At 44.3% G+C, this 14,914-nt stretch overlaps 3 protein-coding genes and 1 non-coding gene across 4 annotated transcripts; 2 read left to right on the forward strand and 2 right to left on the reverse strand.

Annotated features, from left to right (window-relative positions):
• Window positions 1–420: 420 nt before the first annotated feature.
• On the reverse strand, window positions 421–4,180 carry LOC148403864 (uncharacterized). Its single transcript, XM_088375882.1, has 8 exons — window positions 3,966–4,180; window positions 2,710–2,855; window positions 2,405–2,517; window positions 2,060–2,193; window positions 1,474–1,565; window positions 1,194–1,279; window positions 938–1,127; window positions 421–861 (listed from the first exon to the last, which is right to left on the reverse strand). Exons 1-8 carry the CDS (start codon window positions 4,024–4,026, stop codon window positions 715–717), a joined length of 969 nt encoding a protein of 322 aa, XP_088232008.1. The 5' UTR covers window positions 4,027–4,180; the 3' UTR covers window positions 421–714.
• A 1,876-nt stretch (window positions 4,181–6,056) lies between these two features.
• On the reverse strand, window positions 6,057–10,755 carry hs6st2 (heparan sulfate 6-O-sulfotransferase 2). The gene is made up of 2 exons (XM_088375868.1): window positions 8,820–10,755; window positions 6,057–8,548 (listed from the first exon to the last, which is right to left on the reverse strand). Exons 1-2 carry the CDS (start codon window positions 9,380–9,382, stop codon window positions 7,735–7,737), a joined length of 1,377 nt encoding a protein of 458 aa, XP_088231994.1. The 5' UTR covers window positions 9,383–10,755; the 3' UTR covers window positions 6,057–7,734.
• trnaf-gaa (transfer RNA phenylalanine (anticodon GAA)) lies at window positions 10,296–10,368 on the forward strand. Its single transcript has one exon. It is a non-coding gene; the product is annotated as a tRNA-Phe (tRNA).
• A 624-nt stretch (window positions 10,756–11,379) lies between the features above and the next one.
• On the forward strand, window positions 11,380–14,642 carry LOC148403867 (transmembrane protein 179). Its single transcript, XM_088375893.1, has 4 exons — window positions 11,380–11,921; window positions 12,757–12,894; window positions 12,986–13,064; window positions 13,542–14,642. The coding sequence occupies exons 1-4, from the start codon at window positions 11,587–11,589 to the stop codon at window positions 13,725–13,727; spliced, it is 738 nt and encodes a 245-aa protein (XP_088232019.1). The 5' UTR covers window positions 11,380–11,586; the 3' UTR covers window positions 13,728–14,642.
• Window positions 14,643–14,914: the final 272 nt, after the last annotated feature.

Raw genomic sequence — 14,914 nt, forward strand, 5'->3', positions numbered from 1 at the left:
CGTGAAATTTTCATTCCAGGAAGTTACTTACAGACTGGGCGGAATACAGAAAGTAATTTAGTTAAGCCGCTAGTCTGTGTGAATTAGAAAAATTATCCTGGAAACAACTACTGAGATTTATTGTAAGGGTCAAACAGTGCAAGTCTTACCGACTAAGTGACCTCAGCTTTAATTGAGGCTGTGCCCCAATTAATTGCAAGTGTGCACCGACAAGGAACGGACAGGCCTTAAATACACAGGGTAACAAGAGGAAGCAGGTGAGACATTACGGTAACAAAAGGGCTTGCGGCTGAGGAAAGTTGACGGCCGAGCATGCTTTGGTACGGACGTGACACACGGACGACATTGAGCGGTGGACTGCAAAATGGCTCCTGGAACATCATGTGTCCGGGCGCTTTAAATCTTCAGCATCCAAAGCAATGAGATTCTCACGAAGTTTAACTTTATTCTGGTTCAAACACGTTTACATAGTTGAAAGAAAATCACTTGAATATAGTCAAAGAACTCATCATATTCAATTAAAGTGTGTTTATACTCGTACTATATTTTTCCACATTATGCAAAAATGTCGTACCGTGACATTATATTGCACACTTAGTCTAACGTGAACAAAAGTAGGTGGCGACGGCTAAATAAACAATAAGGAAAAAAACACGCTGATTGCCGTCGGCTGACAACGCCCAGACAGGAAGCGGCGCTCGGACGGCCGCGCGGTCACTTCAGTTGGACGTGGATCTGCTCCACTTGCCACACCAACAGCAAGTTGATGGCTTGCAGATCCTGAACTTGATAAGCAAAGTCCTGCTGGGGCCCGCCATTGAAAGTCAGCTGGAAAGCGCCACTGCCACACTTGATGACAATCTAGACGGCGGAAGGCAGAGTGCAAGTTACTTTTGATAGGTTTTGAATTTGGGTGATGACGACTTAGCGACGTCACCTCGAAGGGGAGTCCTGGTCCCAAGGGGTTTTGTTGGGGAAGGCTTCCGGTCAGCTTGCTGCTCCAATTGTCTTTGATTTTGGCGCTCACAGTGAATTTCTTGGTGCCAAAGTCGACGTTTAGATGCAGCGCATTGTTGTCCGTCTCTTTGCTGCTGCTGCTGTCACGCACGTTCAGGTTGATCACCAGTCTGCAAGCACAAATGTGTCAGCTGCCTTCTTTGGCTGTGTGTGTGTGTTGGGGGGGGGGGCATTACCTGGTTGCTTGGGGAGTGGATTGTCCCTTGATGACGACTGTACGTCCCACGCTGAGACCGCCCAAGCCACCTTGGAAGCCGCCCGTCTGCGCACGCACACACAACGGAAAAAGATGGGAACAAGTAGGCCATGGACGCGCTTTGGGGACAGCTCCAGTGGACGAACAAAGGCATTTTGGTTGAATGTCTTGAACAATGCCTACTGAAGGTGTTGAGAAAGCTTTACACGATTGGCACGGGAGAGTAAAAATGCTTTTGGGCATCCACAGCACAAACTCACATCGCTGTATTTCATGTAGAGCTGGCACTGGCACGCCACATCCCGAGAGGAACACGACGCTCCATTGGTGGCATTTGCGCACATGCCCTTGTCTGAAAATGCCACCAAACGTTAAATACATTCAGGCAAAAAAGTGACTACACACAAGTTAATTTTCTGAGGGCTTTGCCAATTATTAAACTATACAACTTCAAAAGGGAGAGTCCAGTCATATATGACCGAATCTGAACGTTGAAAAATGTGCGGCTTCGATGGTCGTTGCAACGGAGGATGACCTTCCCCACTTGGCCAGTAGGCGGCGACATCTTCTGCACGCGGGATGTCTGCCCTGCTCGGCGGGCGGCCTGACTGAAGGCCTCTGCTTGCTCCCACCTTTTGTTGGAGGAGGAGGAACGCGGCTCGTGGCGGTGTTGCGCAACCCTCTTTTAAGAAACTCACGCTGTAAGTCGAAAGCTCTCATAAACTGACTTCCAATTTGGTCATCAAAAAAACGTGACTTCCTTTCTTAAAATATTAGCCACACCAAATATTTTTCGGTGTCGTGACACATGAACGCTGCCAGCCGCAAAACAAGGTGTGCACTCACCTCTGGGCATCTTGCAGATGTAGCCCTGGCTAAAGTCACATGAGTAGTCGTTCCAGCTACCACCGTAACTCCGCTGTATCTCACCGCAGTGTTCCTGTCCTAAGTAGCAGTCTGGCTGATCGATATCCCAGTACCTGCAAGAGAGCAAATGTTGGGCACAGACGCAACGGTTTGAAACAAACCATTCCAGTCATGTTTGCAAGTCTTTCAGAGTTCTTGTTTGTGAATATTGAGGTATCAAGTTGAGTCATCATCATCATCATCATTTAAAGTGTGCAAGAGGAACATTTCAAGCGATTCACCATCTCACAATCTTGTCGTCCTTTCTCACTGAAGGACACTCACGAGTAGGAGAAAGGTGTTCCGTCTGTCCACTGCCACACAGTGCTCCCAGGTGCCGCACGTCGCAGGCCAATCCAGTACCAAGAATGTTCCAGTGCTTGCAGCGCCAGCCACTCCTGCAAGGCAAAAAGTGAGTGAGTGAGTGAGTGAGTGAGTGAGTGAGTGAGTGAGTGAGTGAGTGAGTGAGTGAGTGAGTGAGTGAGTGAGTGAGTGAGTGAGTGAGTGAGTGAGTGAGTGAGTGAGTGAGTGAGTGAGTGAGTGAGTGAGTGAGTGAGTGAGTGAGTGAGTGAGTGAGTGAGTGGCGTTACCTGCTCCCGTCGGTCCCTAATGCTTGCCAGGTGGCCTCCCTTGGACACACAGTAGTGCTCAGCCTGGTCCCAGTCCAGATTGTTTGTTCCGAAGAAGTAACAGTGATTGCTGTATTCCTGCCATCCGGTAGGACACACGGACAACGCTGGAAAGAGAACAAAAATCAGATGAGAGCTGTGCCAGCATCCAGCACATGTCACCACATGCAGCAAGAAGAAAAGGTGGGGTGCCTTGTCTTGCAACAATGTCAACACTTCTGCAGGAGCAACTTCGGTGGGTGTCAAAAGGCACGCGTGTACATCCTGTAGTTGCAAGGGTACGCCTCTGGATGGCGCTGCAGAACAACAAGACGTCCATGCAGGCCATTGCGATGACAGCCTCAAACCAAACAGGGTAAAGTGTGTTCACGTAAAGACGTAATTATCTCGGTTTTAGGCTTTTTTTTTTTTTTTTTTACAATTTTGTGATTTTGAGAGGACATCAGGACTCGGTTACGGGAAATGTGAAAAAGCCTAGGGTGTCCTCTGTTAGGGCCAACAGGAACTAAAAAAGGCATGTATGGCTTGAAAGATACGGACCAACAACATACAGAAAACAAAAATGAATTGCTCGTTCTCAGGAAAGAATAAGGTAGCGAGTAAAAGAAGTAATAATAAAAACAACAACAACAATAAAAATAATAATTTAATTTAACCCGTTTTTAGGTCTGGAACTGTTTCAAAGGGCACTTCCCTGCAGACGGGAATAGGTGCGAGGGAAAAAAAACACCGCTTTCTGCACAGTAAGAATTGCCCAGCATCACTGACGGTAAAAAAAAAAAAAAAAACTTCATAAAATGTTTTTAAAGGGCTACCATACTTGTCCTGAGAGCATGCTTTTGTGAAATGATCCGTTCTTTCAAAGCTGTGCCTTTGAAGACATTTTTTTTTATGGTTGTCGCAGTTGAACTTCAAATCCGATGGCATATACATATAGGTCGTGCTTATTTAAATGTAAGAGTATCACCCTGAAATCTGCTGGGTCAAAAATTGGAGCGGCCCAGCAAGTTGAGTCAGTTTGACCGTCCAATTTTTGACCCAGCAGTTTTACAAGTGTGCCAGGAGAAAACGTTCAAAACCTCAAAGTGATTCCAAAAAGTTACAAAATTAAGTTAAGTTAGATTCGACCAAAGAATAATAGTATATGCAATTCTACACCTGACATACAAAAAGTGAAGGCGGCACTTCCGTCCGAATAGAAGTGAATAAATGCTCACCGATACAGGTGGGACGCAGTGCAAGGGCGATCATGAGCCAAGCGGCGAATGACGCAGCCATGTTCGGGATGTGAGGACTCGGTCGTGGACCCAATTCAGTCGGAAACACAGCAGCAGAGGACTCGGGAGGATGCTGGTGCGTCGTCTGGCGCCTGCCTGCCAACTACACTGCACTTGGAGCGTGTGCAAGCCAGCTCCTCACAAGTCGTCCCCCCACCCACCCACGCACGCACGCACGCACGCACGCACGCACGCGCGCGCACACACACAGCCCATGCACGCCACAAAGGATGTCGAGATGATGCTCTTCGCGCTTCGTACACAAAAAAGTTCAACTTTGAACTGAAAATACCTGTGCTGCGCTTGACGTGGAAAAGTAGAGTTATACAAGTTTTGTACACAAAAAAGTGCAACTTTAGACTGAAAATACCTGTGCTGCGCTTGATGTTGAAAAGTAGAAGTGCGTGACGTCATTCCAAAGCCTGGACAGGCCTTTAAAGACAAGCAAAGATATGCAGTAACAGGCTTTGAAAGTGTAGGCGTTGGATAGTGAAAGCACCTCAGTGAGAGTTTAAAATACAATTTAAACGTAGCATCCAAGCAATGAAAGATTGAAAAAAACAAAAAAGACCTTGGTGACAAAAGTTCACTTGTTGCTGCCGTGAATGACAAAGATGCTCAGTCAAGCACAGGCGGGATTAAGTGTCTCTCTTAAATATCTCCACGACATGCCAAAAGACTCAGCTCAGTACAACTAGACAATAAAGATCATCTTGTCAATTTTCTATCTCACTATATTTTGAGATGATATATCTTCACTTTCTCTGTTTATTTGAAATTAGTGAAGTGAATGATTTTCTTTTTTGAATTTGTACCATGAACCCAACGGAGGACGTTGTTTATTGGCTGAAAAACGATTTCACACGGGGTACACGTGGCTGAAAATAGGTTGAGCACCACTGCACTAAAACAAGGGCAGAAAGTCACATTCATCATCATTTCAGGAGCCAGCGGCTGCATTTCATTTCTATTTCACTTCCTTCATATAAAAAGGACAGCAAGTCGGACCAGGAGTGAACAACCGGAACGCCTCGGGACGCCTCCTGTTCAAACGGGCTGTACAAAGGCCTTGAGCACAAAAGTGTGCACATCCCAGCATCTCAACAGGTGAACGTGGAAAAAGCAAAAGGGAGTCTGGGATCAGAACTGTCTGGATTTTTGCGAGGCTTTGAAAGACTCGAGGGACCTTTTGCAAAAACTTCCCAACCACGTTTGTCAATATGGGCGCGTCTCACATACTGCAATTGTACTGGGAAGAGGAGGTGAGCCTCTGATTTGTGGATATGGCTACCACATCTACTCGGGTGTACGGATCCGTTCGGGGTCCTAACACGTTTGATGACATCGCATGCGGGGGACCCCAACCTGCCCATCAATGGCGCTTTTGCACTCTTGCGCAAGATGAAATCAGCAGCAGAGGCGTTTGTCAGCTTGGTACGGACCATTCAGTTCAAGGACAACTTGGGCCTTGTTTTCTACTTTTGGGCGGCCCAGTCCGGCATGCCTCTTTGCAAAGCTGCCCGCGTGCCTTTCGTGCGGAGACGTTGACAGGTCGCTACAATGTTTCCACGTGCGGCTCGCGAGGAACGCTCCCGTTTCTCCTCAACGCCGCCGATTCAAGGTCACACAGTGAGATGTTTCACTTCAGACGCAGAGACGGATACTTTGATACTTTTAAATACTGAATTAAAAGGACAGGGTAGGAACAAGCTGTCCCTGGAAATGATCTCACGTGTCTTGCATGTACAGGAGCAACACGCGTCTAAATGAGAATGTGCGGCCACTCCCTCCCTCCCTCTCGCCATTTTGCCGTCAAACTGTTTGTTTGTTTCTTTTGCAGTTATCTGTTGAGAACATTCATCAAATTGATACTCTGAGACATTTCCAGGCATGTGCTACATGTTCACACAATGAATAGAAGCAGTCGTAAACACCTGTGTCCCTTTTTTTTTTTTTTTTACAATAGTAGCTCACACACACCCACCAAAACATGCAGATACACAGAGAAAGCTATAAGTAAACATCACTCAATTGTTGGTGGAAACATATGATTTCTTATTGTCACTGAAGGCAATACAACTTATTGAATGCTTTCTGAAATGTTAGCTTAAAAGGCATAGTTGCTCAAGCCATCTCTCAATGGTTTGTAAAAGAAAGGAAAACATGACAAATTCAATATACAAGAAGAAAAACACGACAAATTCAACAAACAAGAAGAGGCCTAAACTTTGCTATCTTAAGAGGCTGGGAATTCGGAATTATTCAACTCGGATTGTCCCAGTTCTGACCTCAAGAGTGGTGCAACTTTGACTAGTCAGAGGTCTGAAAAGTCCAACTTTTAATCTTCCTTGAATGCATCATCGTGTAAATTGTAAATTACTTGGTCTTTGTTTTGTTTTATTCTTCTCCTGTTTTGCATGTAGTTTACAATTTTTTAAACAGACTTTTTTTTAAACAATTACTTGTGTGTTGAGACATTAGAGTGAACATTTCAGGATCTGGTTATTAAATATTTACTATAATGTGATTTATCATCACTGCAATTGTGTAAACACCTTAATCATTCCAATTACTTTAGTATTGTACCATAATGATTTATTTACGACAAATCGTGTACTGTCTTACTGTATGTTCATCTATGCCAGCGATGGTAGTGAAAGACAACAATTAATGCAACGTTCACCTGCTGGCATAATGAACAGGCACATATTTTTCCATAACGTAAATCATTATTACAACAGTAAAGTAGATAGAGACATTTTCGTTAGGTGGTATGTAGTGTGATTATTCTCCCAAAAAGATTTATGGGTGTTTTAGTGTATTTGATGACAAGAAGCATTGCACACGCTGTTAGTGCTTCTAGAGACTTACAATAGTAAAGAACATTACAATACAGTAAGGTGCATGTAGAATAGCTTTTGTATATTAAAATAAGACAACAGAAGATACATGGAAACATTCACATCATTATGAGCAATTATCAATTATGCAATAAGCTGAGGTATGTTCTATTTGTCTGTTACAAAAAGCTAGTTTAAATTGAAGACAACTTCAGAATGTGAGTAAGATCTACGTATTTTAAACTGCCTGCTTTTTTTTAAAGGTATTATGTTGTTCATAAAAAAAAAACAAAAAAAAAACTGAAAGGCAAAACATGATTGTAGTCCTGGCAAGGGCAACGCCAAGCAATTTCAGTCAATATAAACATAAAATCTTCATATAACTGGACGATATTCTTTTCGCCAACCAAATAAATACAATTCACTTTTTTTTTTTTTCAAAACTGCACTTTTACAACATTGCCTTTTAGTTGAAGGATTTAAAGTTAAGGTTGTTGTAGTAGTAGCAGCAGTAGTAGTAGTTGAAATCTCTATGGACGTTTAGGAGATTAAGCCAAAAGCAACTGAATAAAACATGAAAACAAAGACGTGAATTTCGACTACATTATTCAGTAATTTGCATACTGTGGTTCATGGCCAACAACATAATAAAAAAAAATGCATTCAAAATGAACTGTGTGGTAGTGTAAACAAATTATAGCAAGTGAAAATCATAGGACACTTATTTTAAGGACTAATGACATTTACAATTATAAATAACAGAAAAATTCTATAGAGGTCACTGGTTTTGTTTGCTTGAAGTTCATTTCTTCATGTCTGCTCCACAGAGTAAGGCATTCGTTGTAGTGTGATGGAAATAAAGGAAAACATTATTTCCACTGCTCCACATTGTCCATGTAGTCCTCCATGGTGCCGCTTTCATCCATTTCCCACCAGTCTGGGAGGAGCCCATCAGAATCCACACTCTCATCTTCCTCAGCTTGTTCTTCCGGGTGATTCTCGATCGCAGGGGGGCCCCGTGTCGTTTTGGGTTGGCGTGCTTGCTTCGTGGTAAACCTTCCTCGGAGCCTCCGTCGTTCCTGCTGCCGCCTTTCCCTGGCCTGCCTGCGCTCCCGCTGCCGTGCAAACTGGAAACGCTGCAGAAAGAGATCTCTGGCGTACTCATATAGTTCCACGTCCCAGCGGTTGAGCTGGCGAATTCGGCATTGAGTCTCGGCAGGGACGTCCACGCCGGAGGCCCGCGTGCCATTAAGTTGCGTGAAGGGAGCGATGAAGGCCAAATCGAAGGTGCGTTCGAAGAGATACTGGGTTTTGCGTTGGTATTCGGTAAGGCCGTAGAAGGCCATGCCGCGCAGGTTGCGCTTGGCGCTTTCCAGGAGCACGGCCCAGCGCTCGTCCTCGCTCATGGCCGAGACGTTGTAGCAGCCCACCAGGCTCAGGTCGGCCAGCATGCGCGTCTGCCGGTTGTTGGCTAGGTTGTAAGGGCAGTCGGTGAACTCCTGCAGGGAGCAGCCCGACCAGTCGTCGCCCGGGTAGCAGCTGGGCAGTTCGGATGACGTCGGCGAGCGGCCGTCACACACGTGGAGGGAGGCCTTCCAGGTGGCGCCCCGCTGGACGTGACGCCACTCGCTCAGGTAGCGTGATACTGGGTCTCTCAGGATGGTGATGTAGTAATAATTCCGCCTGGACATAGAGGAAAGTATATAAAATTGGACCTTGGGGGAAAAAAATTTCAGCCAAAAGCGAAAGGTCAAAGAGGATTCAGCAAAATATTACAGTAGTTTGAAGGTGTAAGCAAAACGCAACCAGGGAATTTTGCATTTTGCTTAAAGATTTTAGTTTCTTTTTCAATAGTTGTACAGGATAGATATAAAAAAAAGTTTTGAAATGATTTGGTTTCATTTTTTATGTCACAAAAGAGCATTATATGGTATGACCAGACTCCTTGGCCTACCTCTGCATGGTCTTGGGCGCCTCGCGAGAGTCCATCCGCGACGGGACGCAGCGTGTCAGCTCTGTCCAGTCAGCATGGAGGCCGCAGCTCCAGCCGGTGGAAAACCTGGAGAAGAGCCACGTCTCTTTCTTGCCTGGTCGGTAGCAAGTGCACTTCTTCTGGCCAGCGTGGCACTCACACGGCCTCTCCAGCTGAATGTTACGCACCAGGTGTCGGCCGAATGTGGTGCCGCCCGTCTTCTGGATGTGCAGGAACACAATGACATCATCTCCCTTTATGTTGAAGTCCACGGCACGGTTGAGGTCCGCCTTGGTGAAGTTGAAGCGGGGTATAAAGCGCATCAAAGCGCCGTCCTCTGCGATGTACGGATCCCGTTTCCCTTGGATGTCACCATCACCACCGTTTTGGGAATCCGTGGTGGTGTGGAGCCAGGACCCCAGCTGGTGGAGCATCTGGCACTCTGTACGGCTCGGACAAACATACTGGACCATGATAATGCCGAAGATCAATGCCATGAGCAGGACCACCAGAAATCTGTGGTGGCTGCTGGACTTTTCATCCATTTTTCCAGGGTTGAGCAGAAGGACCACTCATCAGAACCGGCTCGAGGAATAAGCGAACAAAGCAGCCCCGACAAGGCCCCAGAAAGCATCAGGACACAAAACATGAAACCGTAAATCCTTAATCTCAAGAAAATGTCCAGGATAGGATAAGGACACAGAAATAGCAAATCCAGCTGCAGTTTTGATTGTTAGATTTGCTTCTGTGCCAAACAGAACGAGGTCGTTTTCTTTGTGCTTTTCAATAGATGCTTACACCCTACCCTTCACTTTTGGCTATATTTTGAATCTTTTGTACCCATTTGTACGTACTTAGTTTCGACTGTTCGATGACCGCACGCGGGTGTCTGATTAGGTCGATCTGCAAAACAACACCGGAAAACGCCTCGCCTGATCATTGAAATGAGAGACAGCTCCCAGATTGAATTATTTTTATAAAGGCTTCGTGGATCGTGGGAGAAACGACGCGACGACCACCAGCACCAAACAATAACATGCAGTCAATAGCGAGCTAGGTAGCTAACGCTTACTAGCCTCGTCGGATAAAACACCACATATTCGCGTTTCTCGTGGAATTGTATCCAAGGATTCCACCGCGTCGTCGTCGTTCACGGTGTAGCGTTCGTTCAATCCATAAGTGCATAAAAATGACTTCTTGTTATTCGTCGTAAATCAAAAGGTATCCACTGGCGACGAACCGATTCTTGACCTTTCTTCCCAGCAGCCTTTGCGTTTAATTTCGGCGTGAAATGACGTCATCTTCGTTAAGCGCAGCCATGGTCAGACCAATGGACACAAACACAAGACGTCCTCATGACAATTCGTTAGACATTCTACATGGCACAGATGTCCGTTAGGTACGCGTTGACATGGAACTACTCTATGAATAACCTTTGAGACGCTCGATGAGTTCACCGCCGAAATAGCTCAGTTGGGAGAGCGTTAGACTGAAGATCTAAAGGTCCCTGGTTCGATCCCGGGTTTCGGCATTTTGTTTAGGCTGTTATTCTTTGTGTACTGTTGTCATTTTAAATTTGGCAACATTTAATCAATTATATTATATTATCATATCTTTCTCTCTCGCCGTCTCTCTCCCTCGCTCTTAGAATATATGTAATCGTAGATTTTTTTTTGTTTGAAATAGATTTTTTCCCCTTAAACTTCATTTTAAAAAGATGACCAATAATTTTAATTCAGTAGCTCTCAGTACTGCTGTGATTTAATCTGCGTATAATACAATAAAGGCGAAAACATCCGTGAAATCGATTTAAATGGTTGCTCTGCGTTTAAAAGACTGTCCTTTAAACATGTCCATGACGTCAGAGCACTCCGTCATTGCCGTAAGGAATAATGTTAAAGATCGTTTATCTTAGATCAGATGATCTACTCAAACGAAATGAAGAAAATATAGGTCATGTATACATACATACACGCAAATAGAAGTGTAGAAAAAAAAATTCTTAATTCACTTATTTTTCTACAACAGCTTTCACCCAGCAAAGAAAAAATATCTTCATGGTGTTGACTATTGAGTTGTTGGAGTATTTTTTGAATTTGAGGTGGGGGGGGGGTTGACCATTCCTGAATACTACATTAAATCATCAGCACTCCTTATAAGTATAATAATCAGAGATGTCAAATGTATTGATGTTCATTACTTGAATCTCAGTTATTTATTGCACATGACAAAAAATTTTGTAAAGATTTTAGTGAGGGTCGTGGCAGAGTTGCATTCACGAGCCACATAAAATGATGCAGGGAGCCGGATCACGCCTGACTTGTGTGCAGGCTGGCCGCGTGGAATAGATTCCCGCTGTTTCAGCTGTTCTAACGGTGTATGCTGCCTGGTCATCGTAATAGTGAGCAAGATATTATTCAAGATTGTTTTGCGCTTCTTGGTTTAAAATGTTGATGTGGAAATAAATTAAATGGGAAATAGTTTTATTTACAGTATAAGTGGATCCGAGTGAGATGTCTTCTGTCATTATTGATGTCTCTGACTCACCGAAGGTTGCGTAAGAGTTGAAATTTTGAGTTGAGCGCACGTCGTCTGGTATCCGCCCTTGCTCGGAAACTACCGAAGTGTACCGAAGCGCTGTCCAAACTATTGAGAAACTATTTGCTGGCGAAACAAATCGAAACATGTACTGACTAGAATCTTTTCGCTGCATTTCGCTTTCCACCTCGTATTATCGCCCCCAGCAGAAATGGAGTTGGACCGGCGGCTGTTGCTGGCTCACTGTGCCGCTCACGCCCTCTCCATGGCGGCGGGCTTGTTGGTGGTCGTTCCGATGGCCCTGAACGGCTCCGCTTTCAAAGGCCGCTGCGCGCTCTTCTCCTGCGGCTATTGGAGGACGGAAGGGCCGGAGCAGGGACCGGAGCCCGGCGAGCGGGAGGAAGGGGGCGTCGCCAGCCTGGTGGTGCAGCAGTGGGGTCCACCGGCGGCCTGCCAGTTCGCCACCTTCGTGGGTATTTTCACGGTACTGTACGGGGCCGCGCAGGGCTGGAGGTGCCTCTTCTACCTCCACGGACGACATGACGAGTAAGTGCAAACGCTACGTAAATAAACACGCGTGGGCTGTGTTAAACGTGTTGCAAGGAAAAGAGATTACTGTCGATGGCACACTTCAGTGACCCAGTTATGCTTCCACTGATTTAGTAGCACTGCATTAGGGGGAATGACTTGACTGCACCGTACCTTTCTGCTCCGGAATTATAAAATGTACTGCATAACATCATCGATTGCAAGTGGCCCATAAAAGATCCATCCATTTTCAACACCACTTGTATTCAGTGTTGCGGTGTCAGCCAGTCATAGTGACAAACAACCAATCGTACCTACATGCACACCGCCATTGAGTGTAAATCAATCCCATGCTGCCCGCACAAAAGTCATGCAAGTGTAGCCAGGCCAACACCATCAGCGACTCCCATGAAAGATTTGAAGACCAAATGTATTTTCATCCTCAGAAGCAGCACTTGGACTCTAAGATGTCCATCTCTATACTAATTTCTAATGGTTACGAGAATATAGTCGTGTTATTTTCCAAAAATAAACCGTCTCAATCTTTGTAAAGGCTTATTTCTTAGAATATAAAGTCAAAGTCATGAATATATTTTTTTCCCAACGCAAAGTTGTCATATGATGAAATTAAAGTCAAAATTCACAGAGGGTCACAAGTCGTTTTAGCACATCTGCACTACAACTTTATCCTGTAATGTTTGCCTTTTATACTTTTGGGGAAAAAAGTCTATACTCTCTCCAAAAAAATATTTCTTCCTGCAGTATTGTGTATCATAAATAACTTGCTGTTTCTCCACTCAAAGTGTATTGATGTCAATTTCTTGAAATTCTCTTGTGCATGTTTCTTGCGCAGCACTTTGTTTTCATCCTTCCTGACGGTGCTGCTGAGTACATGCATGTTGTTCCTGTCGGGCGGTGCCAGCGTCATCTTATCCCTGGGCCTCGCCTCCTGGTGCGACACGGTGACCAACAACAATACGCAACCCTTTAGGTGGATCTCACACTGTGATCTTTTATCGTTATTATTGTTGTGACCTGCCAAAACCAAAAGTCTTTTGTTGTTTTTATTTGTTGATGTCCAGTTGCGCAGAGTCCCAGTCAGTTCCGCTATATCTGGATGTGGACACATCGTCTTTCTACGCGGAACTTAGTCTGGCGCAGGTAAGGCACTCATTGACACTGTAGTCCACCAAAGTGGAGCATTTTACTGCTTAAGATGAGAGCTGAAGATTTGGATTTAAAGATAAATTACAGTGTAAATATTGACTAAAATGTATTTCTGTGCTTGTATTAAAGAGACATTTTATTAAGTTACTGAACTTGATTGGTTTCATAATGTTTGCACGCTCAATTGTGACTGTGTAGTTAATTTATATCATGATACTGAAAATAGATATATCGATAAATGGAAAATGATTACTGCTAGTCCCCACTAAACATCTGAAGCCGCCAAACTGGATGCAACCCAACTCAGTTGGCAAAACAATCTAAACCTAGCTATTTATGGGAATGAGGTCTGTTTGTGCTCTAAAGTCTGTCCTAGATTTGCTCAAAGTTGCCCACTTTTTCTCCCCGTTCGTCCATGAATGACTCATACTGGATTAGCCTATATTTGAGCAAATCTTGTCTTTGTGCTAGGCTTCGCTCTGGTTTGTGACGCTGCTGTGGTTGCTACAGTCCGCCCTGGCCTTTATGCGTCTGTACCACTCGCACAACGGACCGTGCCTCTTACGGGAAAAGGAGCTTCTTTGGAGGGATACTCCGTTGGAAGGCTCCCTCTCGACTTCCCTGTATTCCCCAGAAACCCCCACCATCATGGTCTAATGCTCTAAGGAGCCCTTGAAGGGAACTGACAGGTTTTTTTTTTTTGTTTTGTTTTTTTGCACATATGTGTAAACTCACCCATGAAGTTGCGTCTTAAGGTCCTGTTTGTTTCTTTATACAAATAATGTATTATTACATTAATGTAGCTCTGCATGGATTTGCAGAATCACTTATAATCACTGTTAGCGTCAGTATGGACAAATACAGTATATTTATAGGAAAACGGCAAAATGGTTTTGTGGCACCAACCAGAAAAACAACAGTAGCCTACAGTTTACTATATTTTTTAATGCTATACACCATTCATACCACTAGCTAGAAAGATGATGAGCTTCCTAGCATTCTATGTAATGTGCATGGTTATTTACTGAACAGTTTGCACTTTTTGTCTACTGGTCAGGTAGAATTTGTGTGGTTTGATGTTCACATGTAGCACTGAGATGCTTTTACAGTGGGGCATGTAACGTGGTGAGAGTGGCTGAGCCACGATGTCTACAGTGAAACTGCATGAATGTGAGTGTGAGCATGAATCCTCTTCCCCGCCCTCATCGACCAAAAAAAAAAAAAAACAAGCACAACTGTCCGTGTCTCTGCTGGTGTAGATTTTTAAATTATGATGCTGTCTGTGTGGATGCGACCACTGTAGATGATATTACAGATCAAACTGTCCACGCTGAAGTTTGAGTGGAACCCAAACAGGTCTGCCGAATGCCAACTTTGCTGAGAAACAAATGATACGAAGTCGTGATGACACAGAGGCAGCGGAGTTAGAAATCCGAAGAAAGCCACAATAGCAGTTTGTCACTTTTTGGACTTGTAATTTTGGAAAATTATAACCAAAGTGCTTTCTACCTCTTGTTCTTGTGTTCCATAATATTACTGTTTTTAAATAAAGAGCTTGTCATTTTCGGAGAAGTGTGTGGCCTTACTGATTTATCAAGTAATACAGCTACTGATCTCAATACACCAGAATATCATGGAAATCTTCTATTTCACTAGATTTGATGATTATGCTGACGGTTGTTCATGGATGGATGAAAAAAAAATAACGGAACTCTACTTTCAGAACATCCCAGTTATTTGTTTAGCAATTAATTAATTCGAATAAGGGATGCCGCCATGTAAGTGAATTTAGCTAATCAAATAAATTCTCAACGTGGAAAACGTGTCTCTTGCGATCAATTTTG

Source organism: Syngnathus floridae, chromosome 1 (assembly GCF_059516105.1).
Source record: "Syngnathus floridae isolate MCC-2025c chromosome 1, RoL_Sflo_1.0, whole genome shotgun sequence".
NCBI classification, from domain to species: domain Eukaryota; kingdom Metazoa; phylum Chordata; class Actinopteri; order Syngnathiformes; family Syngnathidae; genus Syngnathus; species Syngnathus floridae.

Excerpts from the sequence above, each read along its gene's own strand:
- hs6st2 (XM_088375868.1), bottom strand. The coding sequence starts at position 9,382 with ATGGATGAAAAGTCCAGCAGCCACCACAGATTTCTGGTGGTCCTGCTC. Across the intron at positions 8,549-8,819 it reads GCGCCCAAGACCATGCAGAG|GCGGAATTATTACTACATCA; the intron begins GTAGGCCAAGGA and ends CTCTATGTCCAG.
- LOC148403867 (XM_088375893.1), top strand. The coding sequence starts at position 11,587 with ATGGAGTTGGACCGGCGGCTGTTGCTGGCTCACTGTGCCGCTCACGCC. Across the intron at positions 11,922-12,756 it reads CTCCACGGACGACATGACGA|CACTTTGTTTTCATCCTTCC; the intron begins GTAAGTGCAAAC and ends TTTCTTGCGCAG. Across the intron at positions 13,065-13,541 it reads CGGAACTTAGTCTGGCGCAG|GCTTCGCTCTGGTTTGTGAC; the intron begins GTAAGGCACTCA and ends TCTTTGTGCTAG.
- LOC148403864 (XM_088375882.1), bottom strand. The coding sequence starts at position 4,026 with ATGGCTGCGTCATTCGCCGCTTGGCTCATGATCGCCCTTGCACTGCGT. Across the intron at positions 2,518-2,709 it reads TTAGGGACCGACGGGAGCAG|GAGTGGCTGGCGCTGCAAGC; the intron begins GTAACGCCACTC and ends TTTGCCTTGCAG. Across the intron at positions 1,128-1,193 it reads TCCACTCCCCAAGCAACCAG|ACTGGTGATCAACCTGAACG; the intron begins GTAATGCCCCCC and ends TTGTGCTTGCAG.